General features: G+C 45.8%; 2 protein-coding genes across 2 annotated transcripts in view; both read left to right on the top strand.

Moving 5' to 3' along the window:
* Positions 1-8,482, top strand: part of CCDC117 (coiled-coil domain containing 117) — a 49,218-nt gene extending 40,736 nt beyond the window's left edge. The window contains exon 5 of the mRNA XM_008973575.6: positions 8,338-8,482. Within this exon, the coding sequence (XP_008971823.1) occupies positions 8,338-8,482 (145 nt within the window). The remainder of the gene's footprint in view (positions 1-8,337) is intronic.
* ZNRF3 (zinc and ring finger 3) overlaps positions 8,338-18,267 on the top strand; it is a 221,205-nt gene continuing 211,275 nt past the window's right edge. Inside the window, exon 1 of the mRNA XM_008973574.5 lies at positions 8,338-8,545. Within this exon, the coding sequence (XP_008971822.3) occupies positions 8,531-8,545 (15 nt within the window). The 5' untranslated portion in view covers positions 8,338-8,530. The remainder of the gene's footprint in view (positions 8,546-18,267) is intronic.

Below are 18,267 nucleotides of genomic sequence, written 5' to 3' on the forward strand. Positions count from 1 at the left end.
GTCTACGTGAAACAGTAGGGTACTCATGTCTTCAAAATATGTCTAAGTATGTATAAAATTTGATCACTGGTCACAAGCAGAAATGGGGTCCACAAAGCAGGAAAAATGTCACAGCGATGAACCTTGGATAAGCTTTCTCCAGTTGCTCCCTCCTCCAAACTGGAAAGAAAATTTCCATCTGACCAATGAGTGGGCTGGACCTGGTCACAGGCTGCCAAGTATCTGCCCTGTTAGTGTGACCTGGAACAAAATTCCCAGCAGAGGACAGCAAACATTTGCTGAGCACACAGACCTGTGACCCTCCTACATGAAATTCTAGGGGCAGGATTTGAATTACGCCATAACTGGGGCTTGGTGGCTTATGGGGACGTGCTCTATACTAAACAAAGTGTGTGAGGCAGTCAGGCCTGGGAAAGAAGAGGTTGGCATCTACAATTTGAAAATGTGACTCTGCTGTTTTATTTTTATTTTCAGAGACACTGCCTTGCTCTGTTGCCTGGACTGGAGTGCAATGCTGCAATCATAGTTCACCATAACCTCAAACTCCTGGGCTCAAGTGATCCTCCCTCCACAGCCTTCCAAGCACACTGCCATGCCCAGCTAATTAAAAACAATTTTTTTTTTTGGTAGAGATGGGAGTCTCGCTATGTTGCCCAGGCTGGTCATGATATCCTGATCCCTAGTGATCCTCCTGCCTCAGCCTCCCAAACACACCACCACACCTAGCTAATTTTTTTCTTTTGTTATTATTCAGCTCTCTTTATAACTGGCTTATTTTTATTATTTTTTGTAGAGAAGGGGTCTTGTTATGTTATCCAGCCTGGTCTTAAAATGTGACTCTGTTGTTTTATACAAAACACAATCATTTTCCATTTGAAAACAAGTTGTATTTTCCAGCATAAAATTCCAGATTTATAGACTATATTATAGTCCTTAGGACCCATAATGTGTTTCCAAAAAATACTTGCCAATGTCTGTACTTTCAGTGATCTGTAACCTCTTGGAGTAGTGGAGAGTTTAAGCAACTTGTCCAAGTTTACCTAGCTAGGATGTGGTGGAGCTGAAAACCTACCTTTGCCTGTCCACTTCATAAGCCAATGCTTCTAGCCCCCACATTACAGTGACTATTCTTCCAAGATCTGGGAGCGGAAGATGAATGAATGGAAGATGAATGGTTTCTCTCCCAGTTTTCTCTGAGGCAAACATAATTATACCTCCTCCTTTGTTCTTGGAGGTTTTTCTCTTCTCATCTCCCCTCCATTCACCAAAACAGAGTTGGGTCTATATTTTACCCGGCTGGCTCTTGGAACTGCATAAATCCTGGCTGTTTTCATTTTTAAAAAATTATGAGATTAACTACCAAACTTGAGATGTAAGTTGTGGGTTAGCTCTCGACTCTGCTAGATAACCTGGAACAAAGCATTAACTTCTTTGAGAGCTTCCTTTTTTTTCCTTCATTGCTGTTGTGTGTTTCTACCAGAAAATGTGGGAATGTGCGTGAAGGCGACCTAGCAGAGTGCCTGGCACACAGGAAGGAGCTTGTTGAATGTATAGTTCCGGGCTCCAAAACAAAGGCAGCCCATCTTAGCCTGAGCCACTCTGACTTCGCTTTAGGAAATACTGCCTAGATATCTAAAGGAAAGTGATAGCAACTGCAACCAACTGTTTCTGAGGTCTGCCTGCCCACCAATGGCCCCCTCAGCACATGGGAACATGTGTGGAGGTGCCTGGAACAGACACTGACTCAGCGGGGTTCTGTACAGAGGCAGTGCGGGTGAAGAAATGAATGCAGATTCCCCAACAATCCAGAGGTATATGCAAGAGGAGGGGCAGGGGTTCTTTCAAGTCACCTTCCAGGTGACCAGGTGCCTTTACAACTCTAAGGCTCTGTGAGTATGTTTTTTTCTTACCTTATGGAATAAAGGGGTAAAGAAGACAGCTGCCCTGGGTATGGCTTTGGGTCGGAATAAACATTTCTCAAATTGAAGTGTTTCAGCAATGTCTTGAAAAATCAGATTTGTTCAGGATTGCTGGAAGTGCATTATTTGATTCTAAGTTTCACTTAAAAGTCTTGGGGAAGGCCAGGTATTGTGGCTCATGCCTGTAATCCCAGCACTTTTAGAGGCCAAGGCAGGCGGATCGCTTGAGCCTAGGCATTCAAGACCAGCCTAGGCAACGTGGTGAAACCCCGTCTCTACAAAAAATACAAGAATCAACTGGGCGTGGTGACACATGCCTGTAGTCCCAGCTACCTGGGAGGTTGGGGTGGGAAGAGGGAGGATGACTTGAGCCCAGAAGGCTGAGACTGCAGTGAGCTGAGATTGTACCACTGCACTCCAGCCTGGGCAACAGAGCAAGACACTGTCTCAAAAAAACAAAACAAAAAGTCTTGGGGAAAATCACTGAAAACACAGTTATCTTTCTTTTCTTTTCTTTTCTTTTTCTTTCTTTCTTTTTTTTTTTTTTTTTTTTTTTTTTTGAGACAGAGTCTTGTTCTGTTGCTCAGGCTGGAATGTGGTGGCACGATCTCAGCTCACTGCAACCTCCGCCCCCCGGGTTCAAGTGATTCTCCTGCCTCAGCCTCCCTAGTAGCTGGAATTTCAGGTGCACGCCACCACGCCTGGCTAATTTTTGTATTTTTGTAGAGATGGGGTTTCACCAGGCTGATCTCAAACTCCTGACCTTAGGTGATCTGCCTGCCTCGGCCCCTCAAAGTGCTGGGATTACAGGCGTGAGCCACCGCACCCAGCCGAAAACACAGCTTTATAAAGGGATTCCTCTGGCCTGGTGCAGTGGCTCACACCTGTAATCCCATCACCTTGGGAGGCCAAGGCGAGTGGATCACCTGAGGTCAGGAGTTTGAGACCAGCCTGGCCGACATAGTGAAACCCCGTCTCTACTAAAAATACAAAAAATTAGCCAGGTGTGGTGGCGTGTGCCTGTAATCCCAGCTACTCAGGAGGCTGAGGAAGGAGAATCGCTTGAACCCGGGAGAGGGAGGTTGCAGTGAGCTGAGATCATGCCACTGCACTCCAGCCTGGGCAACAAGAGAGAAATCTGTCTCAAAAAAATAAATAAAAACTAAAGGGACTCCTCTAATCTTGACCAAGGGAGAAGGGAGTGTCCCGCATTCTCTCAGGTACCAGCATGAGAGGGAGAACAATTTGGTTTTGTGCAGACTTAAGGTTCTCCTAAAATTCACCATCCTTCACCTGTGCTCTATGATTTGCATTCAATGCTTTTTTATTTGGTGTCCAGAAGCTGGGTCATGACAACTGCAATAAATTGATATTTCTAGCATCATGATCGTAACCACTGCCAGAAAACCTTGGATTTGGGGTCATGCATTCATCCTGAACACTGATGCCTTTATCTTGCTCTCAGGGGACCAGAATCCAGAAGAGGAGAGAGACATGCAAATAGTTCCAATGCAGTGTAACTGTCACCATCCCTAAGTGGTGGTACTGAGGAAAGAGAAAGACACCTAACTCCCCAGGGCCATCAGGGAAGGCTTCGTAAAGGAGAGGATGTTCAAATGGGCTTTGAAGGATGAGTAGGAATTTGCACAGAATTTAGCTTCTTTTCTTCATGCCTCTTTTCCCTGCCAAAGAAGCTAGAAGCCACCTGCACCTGAGATAGAATCTCAAAAAAGCAATAACAGTTCATCTAGTGCTAAAAATTACTTGAAACTAAAGAAAAAAAATATTCAGCCTTTAACACCTGCTACTGTCCCCAAGGCAGTATAAGAAGATCCTTCTAGATTTTTTTTCTTTTTCTTTTTTTTTTTTTTGAGACGGAGTCTCGCACTGTTGCCCAGGCTGGAGTGCAGTGGCACAGTCTTGGCTCACTGCAACCTCTGCCTCTCAGGTTTAAGCGATTCTCCTGCCTCAGCCTCCCAAATAGCTGGGGTTACAGGCATCCACCACCACACCTGGCTAATTTTTTGTATTTTTAGTAGAGACGGGGTTTCACTATGTTGGCCAGGCTGGTTTCAAACTCCTGATCTCAGGTGATCCACCCGCCTCAGCCTCCCAAAGTGCTGGGATTACAGGCATGAGCCACCATGCCTGGCTGATCCTGCTAGATTTCTGTCTATACTTATTTTAACTCTTGTCCTTTGTCTCTTTCCTGCCTTCACTCCAGCCCCTTCAAGACTCCCTTAATATTTCTCTTTTAACCAACTTTTTTTTTTTTGAGATGGAGTCTCGCTCTGTTGCCCAGGCTGTAGTGCAGTGGTGTGATCTCAGCTCACTGCAACCTCCGCCTCCCAGGCTCAAGCGATTCTTGTGCCTCAGCCTCCCGAGTAGCTGGGATTACAGGCGCCCACCACCACGCCCGCCTAATTTTTGTACTTTTAGTAGAGACGGGGTTTCACCGTGTTGGCAACTCTGGTCTCGAACTCCTGACCTCAGGTGATCTGCCTGCCTTGGCCTCCCAAAGTGCTGGGATTACAGGCGTGAGTCACCTCACCTGACCTTAATAAGCAACTTGTTTTAAAAATGGGAGGCAGGATGTGTGTATGTGTGTGTGTGTGTGTGTGTGTGTGAGAGAGAGAGAGAGAGAAAGAGAGAGAGAAAGAGAGAGAGAGAGAGAAAGAATATCCTTCCCCCACCTCTGCAATTGGCCTTAAATTTTACACACTCACCACCCCTACTTCCCTGCTTTGATGCTGTCCCTAAAGCAGTGGGAAAGAGCTTCAAGTCTCTGGGCTTGACCAGTGTTTCAGCTCTCCCTTGGAGTCCCGGGAAACGTATCTCTTGGGATCAGGAGCTGGGATGGAACCCAGGGCTCCTGAGATGGGACAAAGCTATGCTCTGTGCACCTGTCTTGCCTCCTCACTTTGTACAATGAGGTAGGCAACCTTTTGTATTTCCTCTTGTTTTCTTTCCGCACCCCACTTGGCGTGGCAGCCATAAATCCAGTTTCCTCCTTGGCATTTCTTAAATGTGTTCTGCCTGAATTAAAAACTGAAAGGGGGGAGGCCCAGTAGACCTTGAAATGTTCAGCTTGCTTTCTGTCCTTGGCCACTGGCTTGACAGGTCCCACAAGCTCTCCTGGGAGAGTGAGCAGCTGACGAAATCCCAGAGGCCCTGAAACCTCCCTTCCAGTAAGTGCCCATGTTTGCATATCCTGGTTCAAGAATAGGAACTGCTTGATGGAAACTGATCAGGGAGCTAAAATTACTGATTAAGTGGATTTGCTTCCAGCTGCAGGCAGTGGCCTTCCTGAGAAAGAGGGAATCTGTAGGGCTGTTTTTACAGATTAAGATCTGCCTTGTTTGTTCACTTTCTATTTCTAAAAGTTCTTGGAACCCTTTTCCAGGAAGAAGCCAGGTAAAGTCAGAGTAGGGAAAAACAGTAAGCCTTGTTTTTGTCCTCTATACTTTAAAGCTTCCTTCATTTTCAAAGAGACATACATGAGATATCTGAAATAAGTCAGCTTTAGGAAGGATAGCTAACGAGTGTTGGATGTATGCTAGGCACTGTGTGAGCACTTGGCATCCCTTCTCTCTTTGGTTCCCGCAAGTTAGGAATTGGCCCCTTTTCTCAGAGGAGAATGAGGCCCTGTGAGGTTAAGCCGATGACCATGAAATTGTCAGTGGTGGAACTGGGATCTTATTATTATTATTATTTTGAGACAAGGTCTCACTCTGTCGCCCAGGCTGGAGTGCAGTGGTGTGATCACAGCTCACTGCAGCCTCTACTTCCCAGGCTCACGTGATCTTCCCACCTCAGCCTCCCAGGCAGCTGGGACTACAGGTGTACACCACCATGCCCTGCTAATGGAACTGGGATTCAAATCTAGATTCCTTGCCCCGTGTCCTGGAGGTTGCCCAGGCATGGAAAAGATCCAGGCCTGGTCCACTGCTTTTAGACACTTCTCAGGCAACCCCCTTTTTCAGTAATTTGCATTTGATTAGATAGAAACTGAAAACTCATGCCAAGGTGTCTGAAACCAGCAAAAGAATGTTTTTTCATCTTTGTTCCCATTCCTTGGTTGGAGGGGGTGCTGGGTGACATTTGCTGTGCAAACAATAGCCCAGAAGCCGGGCAGAGTCCACACCTAGCTGAGTAAATAGCACCTGAAGGCCCTGGCAGGGCATGCAAGCTCCCCAGGGGTGCCTTGCTTTGAGAGACAACCATGAGAATGTGCCCTTGGACTGGAAGCCAGGAATCCAGAGCTCTAGTCCTAGTTCTACTGTTATTAACACTTGCACCTCTCTGTTCCTCATCTTTGAAGTGAAGAAAACCAAGTTGATGATGTTTGAGGCCTGAGGCTGCAGGGGTCAGTTTGACTTAGGCAGTGCAGCCTGGTGGTTAGGCACACACAGAGTAGAATCCAGTCGCCTGGCGTCCAGTATGAGCTTCATGGTTGGACAAGGTGGCTCATACCTGTAATCCCAGCACTTTTGGAGGTCAAAGTGGAAGACCAGAGTGGACAACAGAGCAAAACCTCATTTCTACAAAAAATAAATAATTAGCTGGGCAGGGTGGTGTGCACTTGTAGTCCCAGCTACTTGGGAGGCTGAGGTGGGATGGGAGGATTACTTGAGCCCAGGAGTTCAAGACTGCAGTGAGCTATGATCACACCACTGCACTCCAGCCTGAGTGACAGAGCAAGGTCCCGTCTCTTTTTAAAATTTTTTTCTGAGACAGAGTCTTGCTCTGTTGCCCAGGCTGGAGTGCGGTGGCACAATCTCATCTCACTGGAACCAGGTTCAAGTGATTCTCCTGCCTCAGCCCCCTGAGTAGCTGGGACTACAGGCAAGCACCACCACAACCGGCTAATTTTTGTATTTTTAGTAGAGATGGGGTTTCACCATGCTGACCAGGCCAGTCTCAAACCTCAAATGATCTGCCCACCTCGGCCTCCCAAAGTGCTGGGATTACAGGTGTGAGCCACCGCACCCAGCCAAGACCCTGTCTCTTAAAAACAAACAAAAATGGCCAGTGCAGTGGCTCATGCCTGTAATCCCAGCATTTTAGGAGGCTGAGGTGGGCCGATCACCTGAGGTCAGGAGTTTGAGACCAGCCTGAACAACATGGAGAAATCCCGTCTCTACTAAAAATACAAAATTAGCCAGGCGTGGTGGCAGGCACCTGTAATCCCAGCTACTTGGGGGGCTGAGGCAGGAGAATCACTTGAACTCAGGAGACAGAGGTTGCGGTGAGCTGAGATCGCGCCATTGCACTCCAGCCTGGGCAACAAGAGTGAAACTCCGTCTCAAAAACAACAACAACAACAACAACAACAAAAAACTGCTTTGGGCTGGGCATGGTGGCTCACACTTGTAATCTCAGCACTTTGGGAGGGAGGCAGCCTGGGCTCAAGTGATCCTCCCATGTCGGCCTCCCAAATGTGAGCCATTGTGCCTGGCCCCAAATACCACATTTTTAAACAAAGAAAGATCAATACTCTTGGTGTTTCCTTTTGCTGCAGGGTCTGATGTGGTGTGTACAGCACTGCTGTCCTGAGTCCCTTGGGGGCCTCTGTATTAGACGTGGCATCACATGCCCCCAGCTAGTGTTCATCATTATCTCTCATGTGTGGTTTCTCCTTCCCCTTCCCATCAAGACCTTCCATGGGGACCAATTGGCCTTGTGTGCCCAGGACTGAGGGGTTTCCTGGGATGGGAGATTTTCAGTGCTTAAACTGGGACAGTTCCAGCAAAGCAGGATGGTTTGTCACCTGATTAGAGAAAAAAGCAGGGACTGGAATTTTTTTTTTTCTTTTTTCTTTCTTTCTTTTTTTTTTTTTGAGACAGGATCTCATTCTTGCCTATGCTGGAGTGCAGTGGTGTGATCATGGCTCACTGCAGCCTCCACCTCTCAGGCTCATATGATCCTCCTGCCTCAGCCTCCCGAGTAGCTGGGACAACAGACATGTACCACCATGCCCAGCTAATAGGGACTGTATCTTATGTATGAACCTTTGTAACTCTCAAGCCACTTGATAGCCCTCAGTAACTATTATTGGCCAAATTTGTCCTTTTTGGCAGAGCACCTGGCAGGGACTCAGTACATCCCTAATCAGTTGCTCATCTGAGGCACAGAAAGGTTAAAAGTGATGTAGCCAGGACCTGCTGGCAAATCCCCATGGCTCCAGCACCAGGCCTGTCTGGCTCCTGAACCTCTGACCTACTGCTGCTCATCCATATCTATCTCCTGAGACCTCGAGACATGAATCCACCTTGGGTAACCTGTAAAGACTTATTTGCCTAAAACCTGCCCAGGAGTCTTAATGTCCCCATCCCGTTTTAATAGATGAACACTTTGCTTTTGGAAACTTTCTGTTCCTTGGATATTGATGGTCATATTGCTTCTGGAATCATTACAGTGTGCCTTCAGCCAAAAGCAGAACTGGAAACATCCTAAGTGGGCCGGTAACGAGGCTAGCTCTGTCGACTAGTTCAAGACCCCTGAGCGCTTTGGGCCTGAGGTTCCTCAGCTTCCAAGTGAAAGGCTTCGACTTGGCATTCTAAGAGACAATCTCTGTGACCATCAGTTTCCTCATCTGTAAAACTGGCATCATGATAACTTTGAAGGTAATTGTGAAGATTAAAGGGAGTCATGCATGTAAACCACCTTGCATAGTCCCTTGTGGGAGTTCTTGGTTTTTTGTTTTTTGGGGGTTTTTTGGTTTGTTTGTTTGTTTTGAAACAGAGTCTTGCTCTGTCGCCCAGACTGGAGTGCAGTGGTGCAATCTCGGCTCACTGCAGCCTCCACCTCCCTGATTCAAATGATTCTTGCACCTCAGCCTCCCGAGTAGCTGGGATTACAGGTGCCTGCCACCATGCCCAGCTAATTTTTGTATTTTTAGTAGAGACAGAGTTTCGCCCTGTTGGCCAGGCTGGTCTCAAACTCCTGGCCTCAAGTGATCCACCTGCCTCGGCCTCACAAAGTGCTAGGATTACAGGTGTTAGTCACCTTGCCCGCCCGGGAGTTCATTTATTAGCTTGTTTTTCCTTCTCCTTCTCCTCTTAAGTCTAAACTGCAGTGATTTTATGATTCCACTTTTCGAGTCAGTGCCCCAGATGGTTTGCTCATTCATTCATTCACCCCAAAAAATGTTTATTGTTCACCTACTTTGTGGCAAGCATCACACTAGGTACTGGGTGCGAAGCATATGGTGGTGGGCAAGAACCTCTCTAGAAAACATCAGAAATTGTCCAGCAATCCCAGCAATGCAAAGAAAGACACAGCAAAAAGATGCATGATCAAATGCATCCAGAAGTCTGAAATTATAACTTTTATAATTGTTTCAAATGAATTCTGAGTAGATGCTACTTAGCAGGTGGCCACAGTTCTCCCCAGTAGCTGCTGTTCCACTTAAGACACCTGCTGCTGTTTCCAGGATGCTAACATTTACTTTGGTCTTTATGTCAATGTCATTTGCAGAGAGAGCCAGCTGTGTGGCTTTTTCTCTTTCAACATTGCCACTGAATTGTGCTTTGTTGATAGAAATTAAACACTGCTCACGTAGATAGCATCAGGGCAGCCTTCAAGACTGGTTTGAACAGGAACCTTCTGCCCAAGATGAAGAGTAGACTCTATCTTGGGGTTAGGAATGTTTTCCTTCTTTGTGGCTTGATCATCTGGCCAAATTTTACTTTACCTAGTGCTGCTTTTGTTCCCCTGGCTTTCCTTTCTTGGAGCCCTTTTAAAATAATCCTTCTCTGCTTGTGGGATTTTACCAGACAGTAAAGAACTGATGAACCATAAAAAGAAAAGGTTAGACAGACAGCAGATTAGTGGTTGCCAGGTGCTGGGGGTGGGGAGAATGCTGAGTGCTTCACAGGAATGAGGACTCCTTTGCGGGTAATGAAAATGTTTTGGAACTAGACAGAAGTGGTGGTTGTGCCGAATTGCAAATGTACTAAATGCCACCGAATTGTTCACTTTACAACGATTTCTTTTATGTTACATAAATTTCCCCTCAGTTACACACACACACACACACACACACACACACACACACACACACAAACTAAACTAAACTAAACTAATTATATTAAATAAGAGAAGCCAGGTACAAGAGTACAATCTATAAGCCTAGGTATATGAGGTTTGAGAACAGGCTAGAGTACACTATGGTGATGGAAATTAGAACAGTGGGGCGGGTGTGGTGGCTCACACCTGTAATCCCAGCACTTTGGGAGGCCAAGGCGGGTGGATAACCTGAGGTCAAGAGTTTGACACTAGCCTGGCCAACACAGTGAAACCGTGTTCTCTACTAAAAATAACAAAAATTAGCTGGGCGTGGTGGTGTGCGCCTATAGTCCCAGCTACTCAGGGGGCTGAGGCAGGAGAATCACTTGAACCCGGGAGACAGAGGTTGCAGTGACCCGAAATCACATCACTGTACTCCAGTCTGCGTAACAGAGTGAGACTCCATCTCAAAATAAATAAATAAATAAAGGCTATTGGTCAAATATGAATTTCAAAGAAACAAATTACTTTTAGTATAAGTATATCCGACATATTGCATTGTTCATCTGAAAATCTGAAATTCAAATTTAACCAGACATTTTGTATTTTTACTTATTAAATCTGGCAACCCTATGTTTGAGACATTATAGGAAGTCCTATTGTCATTAAGGGATAAAATAGGGTGATCTATCTGGTAAAAAGAGAACAGATCTCTGTCTATCACTTGGTTCCCTAGAACCCTCACCTGTGTAGTTAAATTTGAAGTCTGGAAAAATTGAACCTAAGAAGCTCCAGATTTAGGTACCCCAGGCATGGCAGGGAATTGAGATAAGACTCAGAACTAAGAACTTTTATTGAAAGTCTGCATAATAAGGCTGGGTGCGGTGGCTCACACCTGTAATCCCAGCACTTAGGGAGGCTGAGGCGGGAGGATCGCTTGAGCCCAGGAGTTCAAGACCAGCCTGGGCAACATGGTGAGACCTTGTCTCTAAAAAAAATTTAAAAATTACCTGGGCATGGCGGCGTACCTGTAGTCCCAGGTACTTGGGAGGTTGAGGTGGGAGGATCACTTAAGCCTGGGAGGGAGAGGTTGCAGTGAGTCAAGATTGCGCCACTGGCGCCACTGTACTCCAGCCTGGGTGACAAAGCGAGACTCCGTCTCAAAAATAAAAAAAAAATAAAAAAGGATTGTGTCACTGCACTCCAGCCTGGGCAACAGAGCCAGACTCTTTCTCAATAAACAAACAAACAAACAAAAAAACACAAAGACTTCCAGTCCCCTTCATTTCTCCTACTCCCAGAAAGTTTGTGCCCAGACAGGAGATTGTAGGTTCTTCTCTAGAAAAACTGAGTTGTCTCAGATAAATGATCCCCACACACTCTCATTTTGGGAGTCATCAAAGGAAAAGGCAAGTTTCCCCTTGATCATTTTGCAGGAAAAACCAAGCAATTAATAAGTCCTTCATATATAAATAGAGAACTTCCCATCAGATTCCTATTTCCCTCATTCTCAACTTGGCCAAACACACTAATCAAGTGTCAGGATAAAATAAAGATTTTCTTCAGGGCCTGTGTGATGGCTCAAGCCTGTAATCCTTGCACTTTGAGAGGCTGAGGTGCGAGGATCACTTAAGTCTAGGAGTTCGAGACCAGTCTGAGCTGATCACAGTGAGACCTCATTTCTACAAAAAATAATAAAATTAGCTGGGCATGATGGTGTGCACCTGTAATCCCAGCTACTTGGGAGGCTGAGCTGGGAGGATTGCTTGAGTCCAGGAGGTCAAGGCTGCAGTGAGCCATGATCACTACACTCTAGCCTGGGTGACAGAGCGAGACTCCAACTCACCAAAAAAAAAAAAAAAAAAAAAAAGACATCCACAGATGCATTTTTTAATAAAAATAGCAATAGGTATATATTTAAAAAGTAAAGAAATGAAGAAAATGAGGCAGGTTAAACAGGCTTGGTGTGGTGGCTCACACCTGTAATTCCAGCACTTTGGGAGGCTGAGGTGGGAGGATTGGTTGAGGCCAGGAGTTTGAGACCAGCCTGGGCAACACAATAAGATCCCCCCGACCCACCCCCGGCCCCCATCTCTATTTTTAAAAAAAGTTACAGGAAAAACGAAAAGTTATAAAAGAATGAAAGTGTAATCATCATATACTATGTGTCTCAGCTATGAATAATAATTACATAATCACAATAGTGTGCACGCTGTAAACATTTAATAAAAATAGTGACAAAATATATTAGGAGAAGGGGGAAGGTGGGAGTGGTGGTAAAAAGAAAATTCATCACTCATTTGGAAATCAATGAATAAAGTCAAAAACTGATAAATCAAGATAAAGCAAAGTAGACATTATTTAGAATGGTGGCAGCCAGATGCGGTGGCTCACAATTGTAATCCAGGACTTTGGGAGGCCAAGGCAGGCAGATCGCCTGAGGTCAGGAGTTCAAGACCAGCCTGACCAATATGGAGAAACACTGTCTCTACTAAAAATACAAAATTAGCCAGCTCTGTAGCCATGTGTAGAAAGCTGACACGGATCCCTTCCTTACACCTTATGCAAAAATTAATTCTAGATGGATTAAAGACTTAAATATTAGACCTAAAACCATAAAAACCCTAGAAGAAAACCTAGGCAATACCATTCAGGACATAGGCATGGGCAAGGACTTCATGTCTAAAACACCAAAAGCAATGGCAACAAAAGCCAAAATTGACAAATGGGATCTAATTAAACTAAAGAGCTTCTGCACAGCAAAAGAAACGATCATCAGAGTGAACAGGCAACCTACAGAATGGGAGAAAATTTTTACAATCTACCCATCTGAAAAAGGGCTAGTATCCAGAATCTACAAATAACTTAAACAAATTTACAAGAAAAAATCAAACAACCCCATCAAAAAGTGGGCAAAGGATATTAACAGACACTTCCCAAAAGAAGACATTTATGCAGTCAACAGACACATGAAAAAATGCTCATCACTGGCCATCAGAGAAATGCAAATCAAAACCACAATGAGATACCATCTCACACCAGTTAGAATGGCAATCATTAAAAAGTCAGGAAACAACAGGTGCTGGAGAGGATGTGGAGAAATAGGAACACGTTTACACGGTTGGTGGGACTGTAAACTAGTTCAACCATTGTGGAAGACAGTGTGGCGATTCCTCAGGGATCTATAACTAGAAATACCATTTGACCCAGCCATCCCATTACTGGGTATATACCCAAAGGATTATATATCATGGAATTAGAATGATCAAATTACTTGGCTACTGAACTATTTTGCATGCTTATTTCTTATTTAGGAAAACTGGGGTTAGTTTTGGGGCTCAGAACACCAAGAGGGAGGAGGCAGGAGAGAAATGGTAGGATTGGGGGAAGAGTTGTCCCAAGCAGGGGACATTCTCCTCCACCTTCTCCACTGTCTCTAAGTCCTGGAGCTGCCTAGAGGAACCACAGTACTAGGGCCAGCCTCTTTTCTTGCTACCCTTTGCCATTTGAGGTTACGGATTCCAGGCACCACACAGCGGCACCCTCCAAAATTCTTCTGCTCCTCGCCCCCTTATCTCTGGGAATCTTTCAGGCACTGCTTCCTGAACCTAGTGGGCGGTCACGCTTGCTCTCAGATGCTCATCCTTGGCTTCTGATCTGACTCTTGCCCAACACTTACTTTCCTTTTTTTTTTTTTTTTTTTCTTTTTCTTGAGATGGAGCCTTGCTCTGTTGCCCAGGCTGGAGTGCAGTGGCGTGATCTCAGCTCACTGCAACCTCTGCCTCCCGGGTTCAAGCAGTTCTCCTGCCTCAGTCTCCTGAGTAGCTTGGATTACAGGCACCTGCCACCACTTCCAGCTAATTTTTGTATTTTTAGTAGAAACAGTGTTTCTCCATGTTGGCTTGGCTGGTCTCAAACTCCTGACCTCAGGTGATCCACTTACCTTGGCCTCCCAAAGTGCTAGGATTACAGGCGTGAGCCATTGCGCCTGGCCCAACACACCTCATCTTTTATGTATGTATGTACTTATTTATTTTTATTTAGTTATTTTGAAATGGAGTCTCACTCTGTTGCCGTCTGGAGTGCCGTGGCACCATCTCGGTTCACTGCAGCCTCCGCCTCCCAGGTTCAAACGATTCTTCTGCCTCAGCCTCCCCAGTAGCTGGTATTACAGGTGTGTGCCAACACACTCAGCTAATTTTGGTATTTTTAGTGGAGACAGGGTTTCACCATGTTGGCCAGGCTGGTCTTCAACTCCTGATCTCAAGTGATCTGCCCACCTTGGCCTTCCAAAGTGCTGGGTTTACAGGCCTGAGCCACCGCACCCAGTCTTATTTATTACTTTTTTTTACACTTCATCTTTTAAGTGCAAAAGAAGACTGTATTCATTTGAGATTCCTCTTCCCAGATTCATCCCTATCCACTTTAGGACATCCTCAGACCCTAGTAGATCTGAGCTTTCTCAGCCAACCCCTCAGTTGTGCCACTGTCTGCAATGCACTAAACGTGTTTTCCTTTCACTTTCTCTAGAACCAACTAGAGACATATTTGTCTATGTATGTACCCCACATATTTGTACCTTCCTAATGGTCCAGTTGTTTAACAATTAATGTCGATATTTCCCCTAGGAAATTCCTACTGACTCTAAACTTCCTTGACATATATATATATATATAAATATATATATATAAATAAATATATATATATATGTATATATTTCTTTTTTTTTGAGATGGAGTTTTGCTCTTGTTGCCCAGGCTGGAGTGCAATGGCGCAATCTGGCCCCACTGCAAACTCCACCTCCTGGGATCAAGTGATTCTCGTGCCTCAGCCTCCCAAATAGCTGGGATTACAGGCATGCGCGACCGTGCCCAGCTAATTTTGTGTTTTTATTAGAAACAGGGTTTCATCATGTTGGTCAGGCCGTTTTTGAACTCTTGACCTCAAGTGATCCACCTGCCTTAGCCTCCCAAAGTGCTGGGATTACAGGCATGAGCCACCGCGCCTGGCCGACTTTACAATATTTTTATCAACAGTGTTTTATTTTACTGTTAAAAAAATAGCTTCTAATAATGTAAATATAATTTTTTTTTGATGGAGTCTTGTTCTATTGCCCAGGCTGGAGTGCAGTGGTGCCATCACAGTGCACTGCAACCTCTGCCTCCTGGATTCAAGCAATTTTCCTGCCTCAGCCTCCTGAGTAGCTGGGATTACAGGCGCCCGCCACCACGCCCAGCTAATTTTTGTATTTTTAGTAGAAACAGGATTTCGCCATGTTGGCCAGGCTAGTCTCAAACTCCTGGCCTCAGGTGATCCGCCCCCCTCGGCTTCCCAAAGTGCTGGGATTACAGGTGTAAGCCACCGCGCCCAGCCTTTTTTTTTTTTTTTTTGAGATGGAGTCTCGCTCTGTTGCCCAGGCTGGAGTTCAACGGCATAATCTCTGCTCACTGTAACCTCCGCCTCCTGGGTTCAGGCAATTCTACTGCCTCAGTTTCCTGATTAGCTGGGATTACAGGCACCTGCCACCACGCCCGGATAATTTTTGTATTTTTAGTAGAGAGGGGGTTTCATCATGCTGGCCAGGCTGGTCTCGAACTCCCAATTTCAGGCAATCTGCCCGCCCCGGCCTCCCAAAGTGTTCGGATTACAGGCGTCAGCCACCGTGCCCGGCCTTGGATCCACTTTTTATGAGAAGCTGGTATTTTTACCAATCCCAGGTTTTTGCAATTCACAATCCCACTTTTTAAAAGTGGGGAGGGGAAATGTGTCCAAAGCTAGGTCAATTTTTGCCAAGAAAGAATATTTGGCGAGAAGCGATCATCTATTACCATTCAAAAGAGTAGGAAGAACATGATCTCAGAATATTGGATGGACTTTTAAATTTAGTACATTACGTTTTTTGAAAAATGCCCTACATTGTGCTTATTTTTCTCATTTGTCTGTTTTCATGTGGTTTGGCCCCTGGGAACCAAGAGGCCAATGCGGTTGGCGATGGCACCGCAAAGAGCTGCAGGGCCATCTAGTGGCCAGTTGTCTTCACTGCACATGCGATGATGGTTCTATTCAGCAGATCCCCAAAACAAAACCCTGTAACCCACACCCAGGTTGATCCCAGTGAGGATCAGCTTTTGCCACTTTCAAACATTTGTAAAATGTTTGACATTTGTTTTGTAAACATTCCTTCAGCTTTGCACTTAAAAAGATTGCCTCACTATAAATCTGAAGATTAGCTTTCCAGCCATTGAACGGTGATTTTGAGCCACTGTTTGCCAAATCAGACAGGCCTGAGTTAGTGCTTGCTGTTGGGTGACCGGGCAAGTTACTTAATCTTCCTGACTTTCCATTTCCTCTTGTGTAGCAAAGAGAGGACTGTTCTGAAGATGAAGGCAAGTGTGCATGTCATGTATGTGCTACTGTTCCTGACAAATAAGTGTTTGCTACTGATTTAACACCTCTAGAAACAAAGTCCAGTCAAGGGACAGAAACCTAATCAAACAGGCTGAAGCGAAGGCTTGTTATACGAAACCTGAGCAGCCGAGTGCAGTGACTGACGCCTGTAATCCAAACACTTTGGGAGGCCAACACAGAAGGATCACTTGAAGCCAGGAGTTCAAAACCAGCCTGGTCAACATGGAGAGACCCCCATCTCTACAAAAATTTTAAAAAATTAGCCGGGTGCTCTGGCATGCATCTGTAGTCCCAGCTATTCAGGAGGCTGAGGCAGAGGATCTCTTGAACCCAAGAGTTAGAGGCTGCAATGAGCTGTGATTACAGCACCATGCTCCAGCCTGGGCAATAGACCGAGACCCTGTTTAAAAGAAAGAGAGGCCAGGCGCACTGCTCATGCCTGTAATCCCAGCACTTTGAGAGGCCAAGGCAGGTGGATGGCTTGAGCCCAGGGGTGTTAGACCAGCTTGGGCAACATGGTGAAACCCTGTCTCTACAAAAAATAAAAAAAATTACAGGCATATTAGCCCGGGCCTCTGATCCCAGCTACTCGGGAGGATGAGCTGGGAGGATCACTGGAGCCTGGGAGGCAGATGTTGCAGTGAGCTGAGATCGTGCAATTGCGCTCCAGCCTGGGTAATGGGAGTGAAATCCTATCTCAAATAAAAAGGCAAAGCACATTTTTATTAAACCAGAGAAACATCACAGACATAAAACAGTAAAATAGATTATTCTCAGATTAAGCTTGGTGAAGACATATCCAAGTTCACGTTTTTCTCTAATTCTTTCCCATCATCATACTGGTCCAACCCTATCCTCAGATTTTGCTTAGAATACTTCTTTATGGGCTGGTCACAGTGGCTCATGCCTGTATTCCCAGCACTTTGGGAGGTCAAGAAGGAAAGATCACTTAAGTCAGGAGTTTGAGACCAGCCTGGGTAACATGATGAGACCCCATCTCTACTAAAATTAGAAGAAAAAAAAATCCAGTCATGGTGGTGCACTCCTGTAATCCCAGCACTCATGCAGCTGAGGCAGAAGGATCATTTGAGCCCAGAGGTTCAAGGCTACGATTAGGCCACTGCAGTGCAGCCTGGGGACAAAGCGAAACCCTGTCTCTCTAAAAAAAAAAAAACAAAACTCAAAGAATATTTTTCTGAGGTGGATGCTATTGTCTCTGTGGTGGGTGCTATTGTCTCTCTGGTGGGTGGTGTCTCTGCAGTGGGTGCTGTTGTCTCTGAGGTGGGTGCTGTTGTCTCTGTGGTGGGTGTTGTCTCTGAGTGGGTGCTGTTGTCTCTCTGGTGGATGTTGTTGTTTCTGAGGTGGGTGCTGTTTTCTCTCTGGTGGGTGTTGTTGTCTCTGAGGTGGATGCTGTTGTCTCCGTGGTGGGTGTTGTCTCTGAGGTGGGTGCTGTTGTCTCTGAGGTGGGTGTTGTTGTTTCTGAGGTGGGTGCTGTTTTCTCTCTGGTGGGTGTTGTTGTCTCTGAGGTGGATGCTGTTGTCTCTGTGGTGGGTGTTGTCTCTGAGGTGGGTGCTGGTGTCTCTGTGGTGGGTGCTGTTGTCTCTGTGGTGGGTGTTGTCTCTGAGGTGGGTGCTGGTGTCTCTGTGGTGGGTGTTGTTGTCTCTGAGGTGGGTGTTGTTGTCTCTGAGGTGCGTGTTGTTGTCTCTGTGGTGGGTGTTGTCTCTGTGGTGGGTGCTGTTGTCTCTGGTGGGTGTTGTTGTCTCTGAGTTGGGTGCTGGTGTCTCTGTGGTGGGTGTTGTTGTCTCTGAGGTGGGTGCTGTTGTCTCTGTGGTGGGTGCTGTTGTCTCTGTGGTGGGTGTTGGTGTCTCTGTGGTGGGTGTTGGTGTCTCTGTGGTGGGTGTTGGTGTCTCTGAGGTGGGTGTTGTTGTCT

This window comes from Pan paniscus, chromosome 23, assembly GCF_029289425.2.
Source record: "Pan paniscus chromosome 23, NHGRI_mPanPan1-v2.0_pri, whole genome shotgun sequence".
Lineage (NCBI taxonomy): Eukaryota > Metazoa > Chordata > Mammalia > Primates > Hominidae > Pan > Pan paniscus.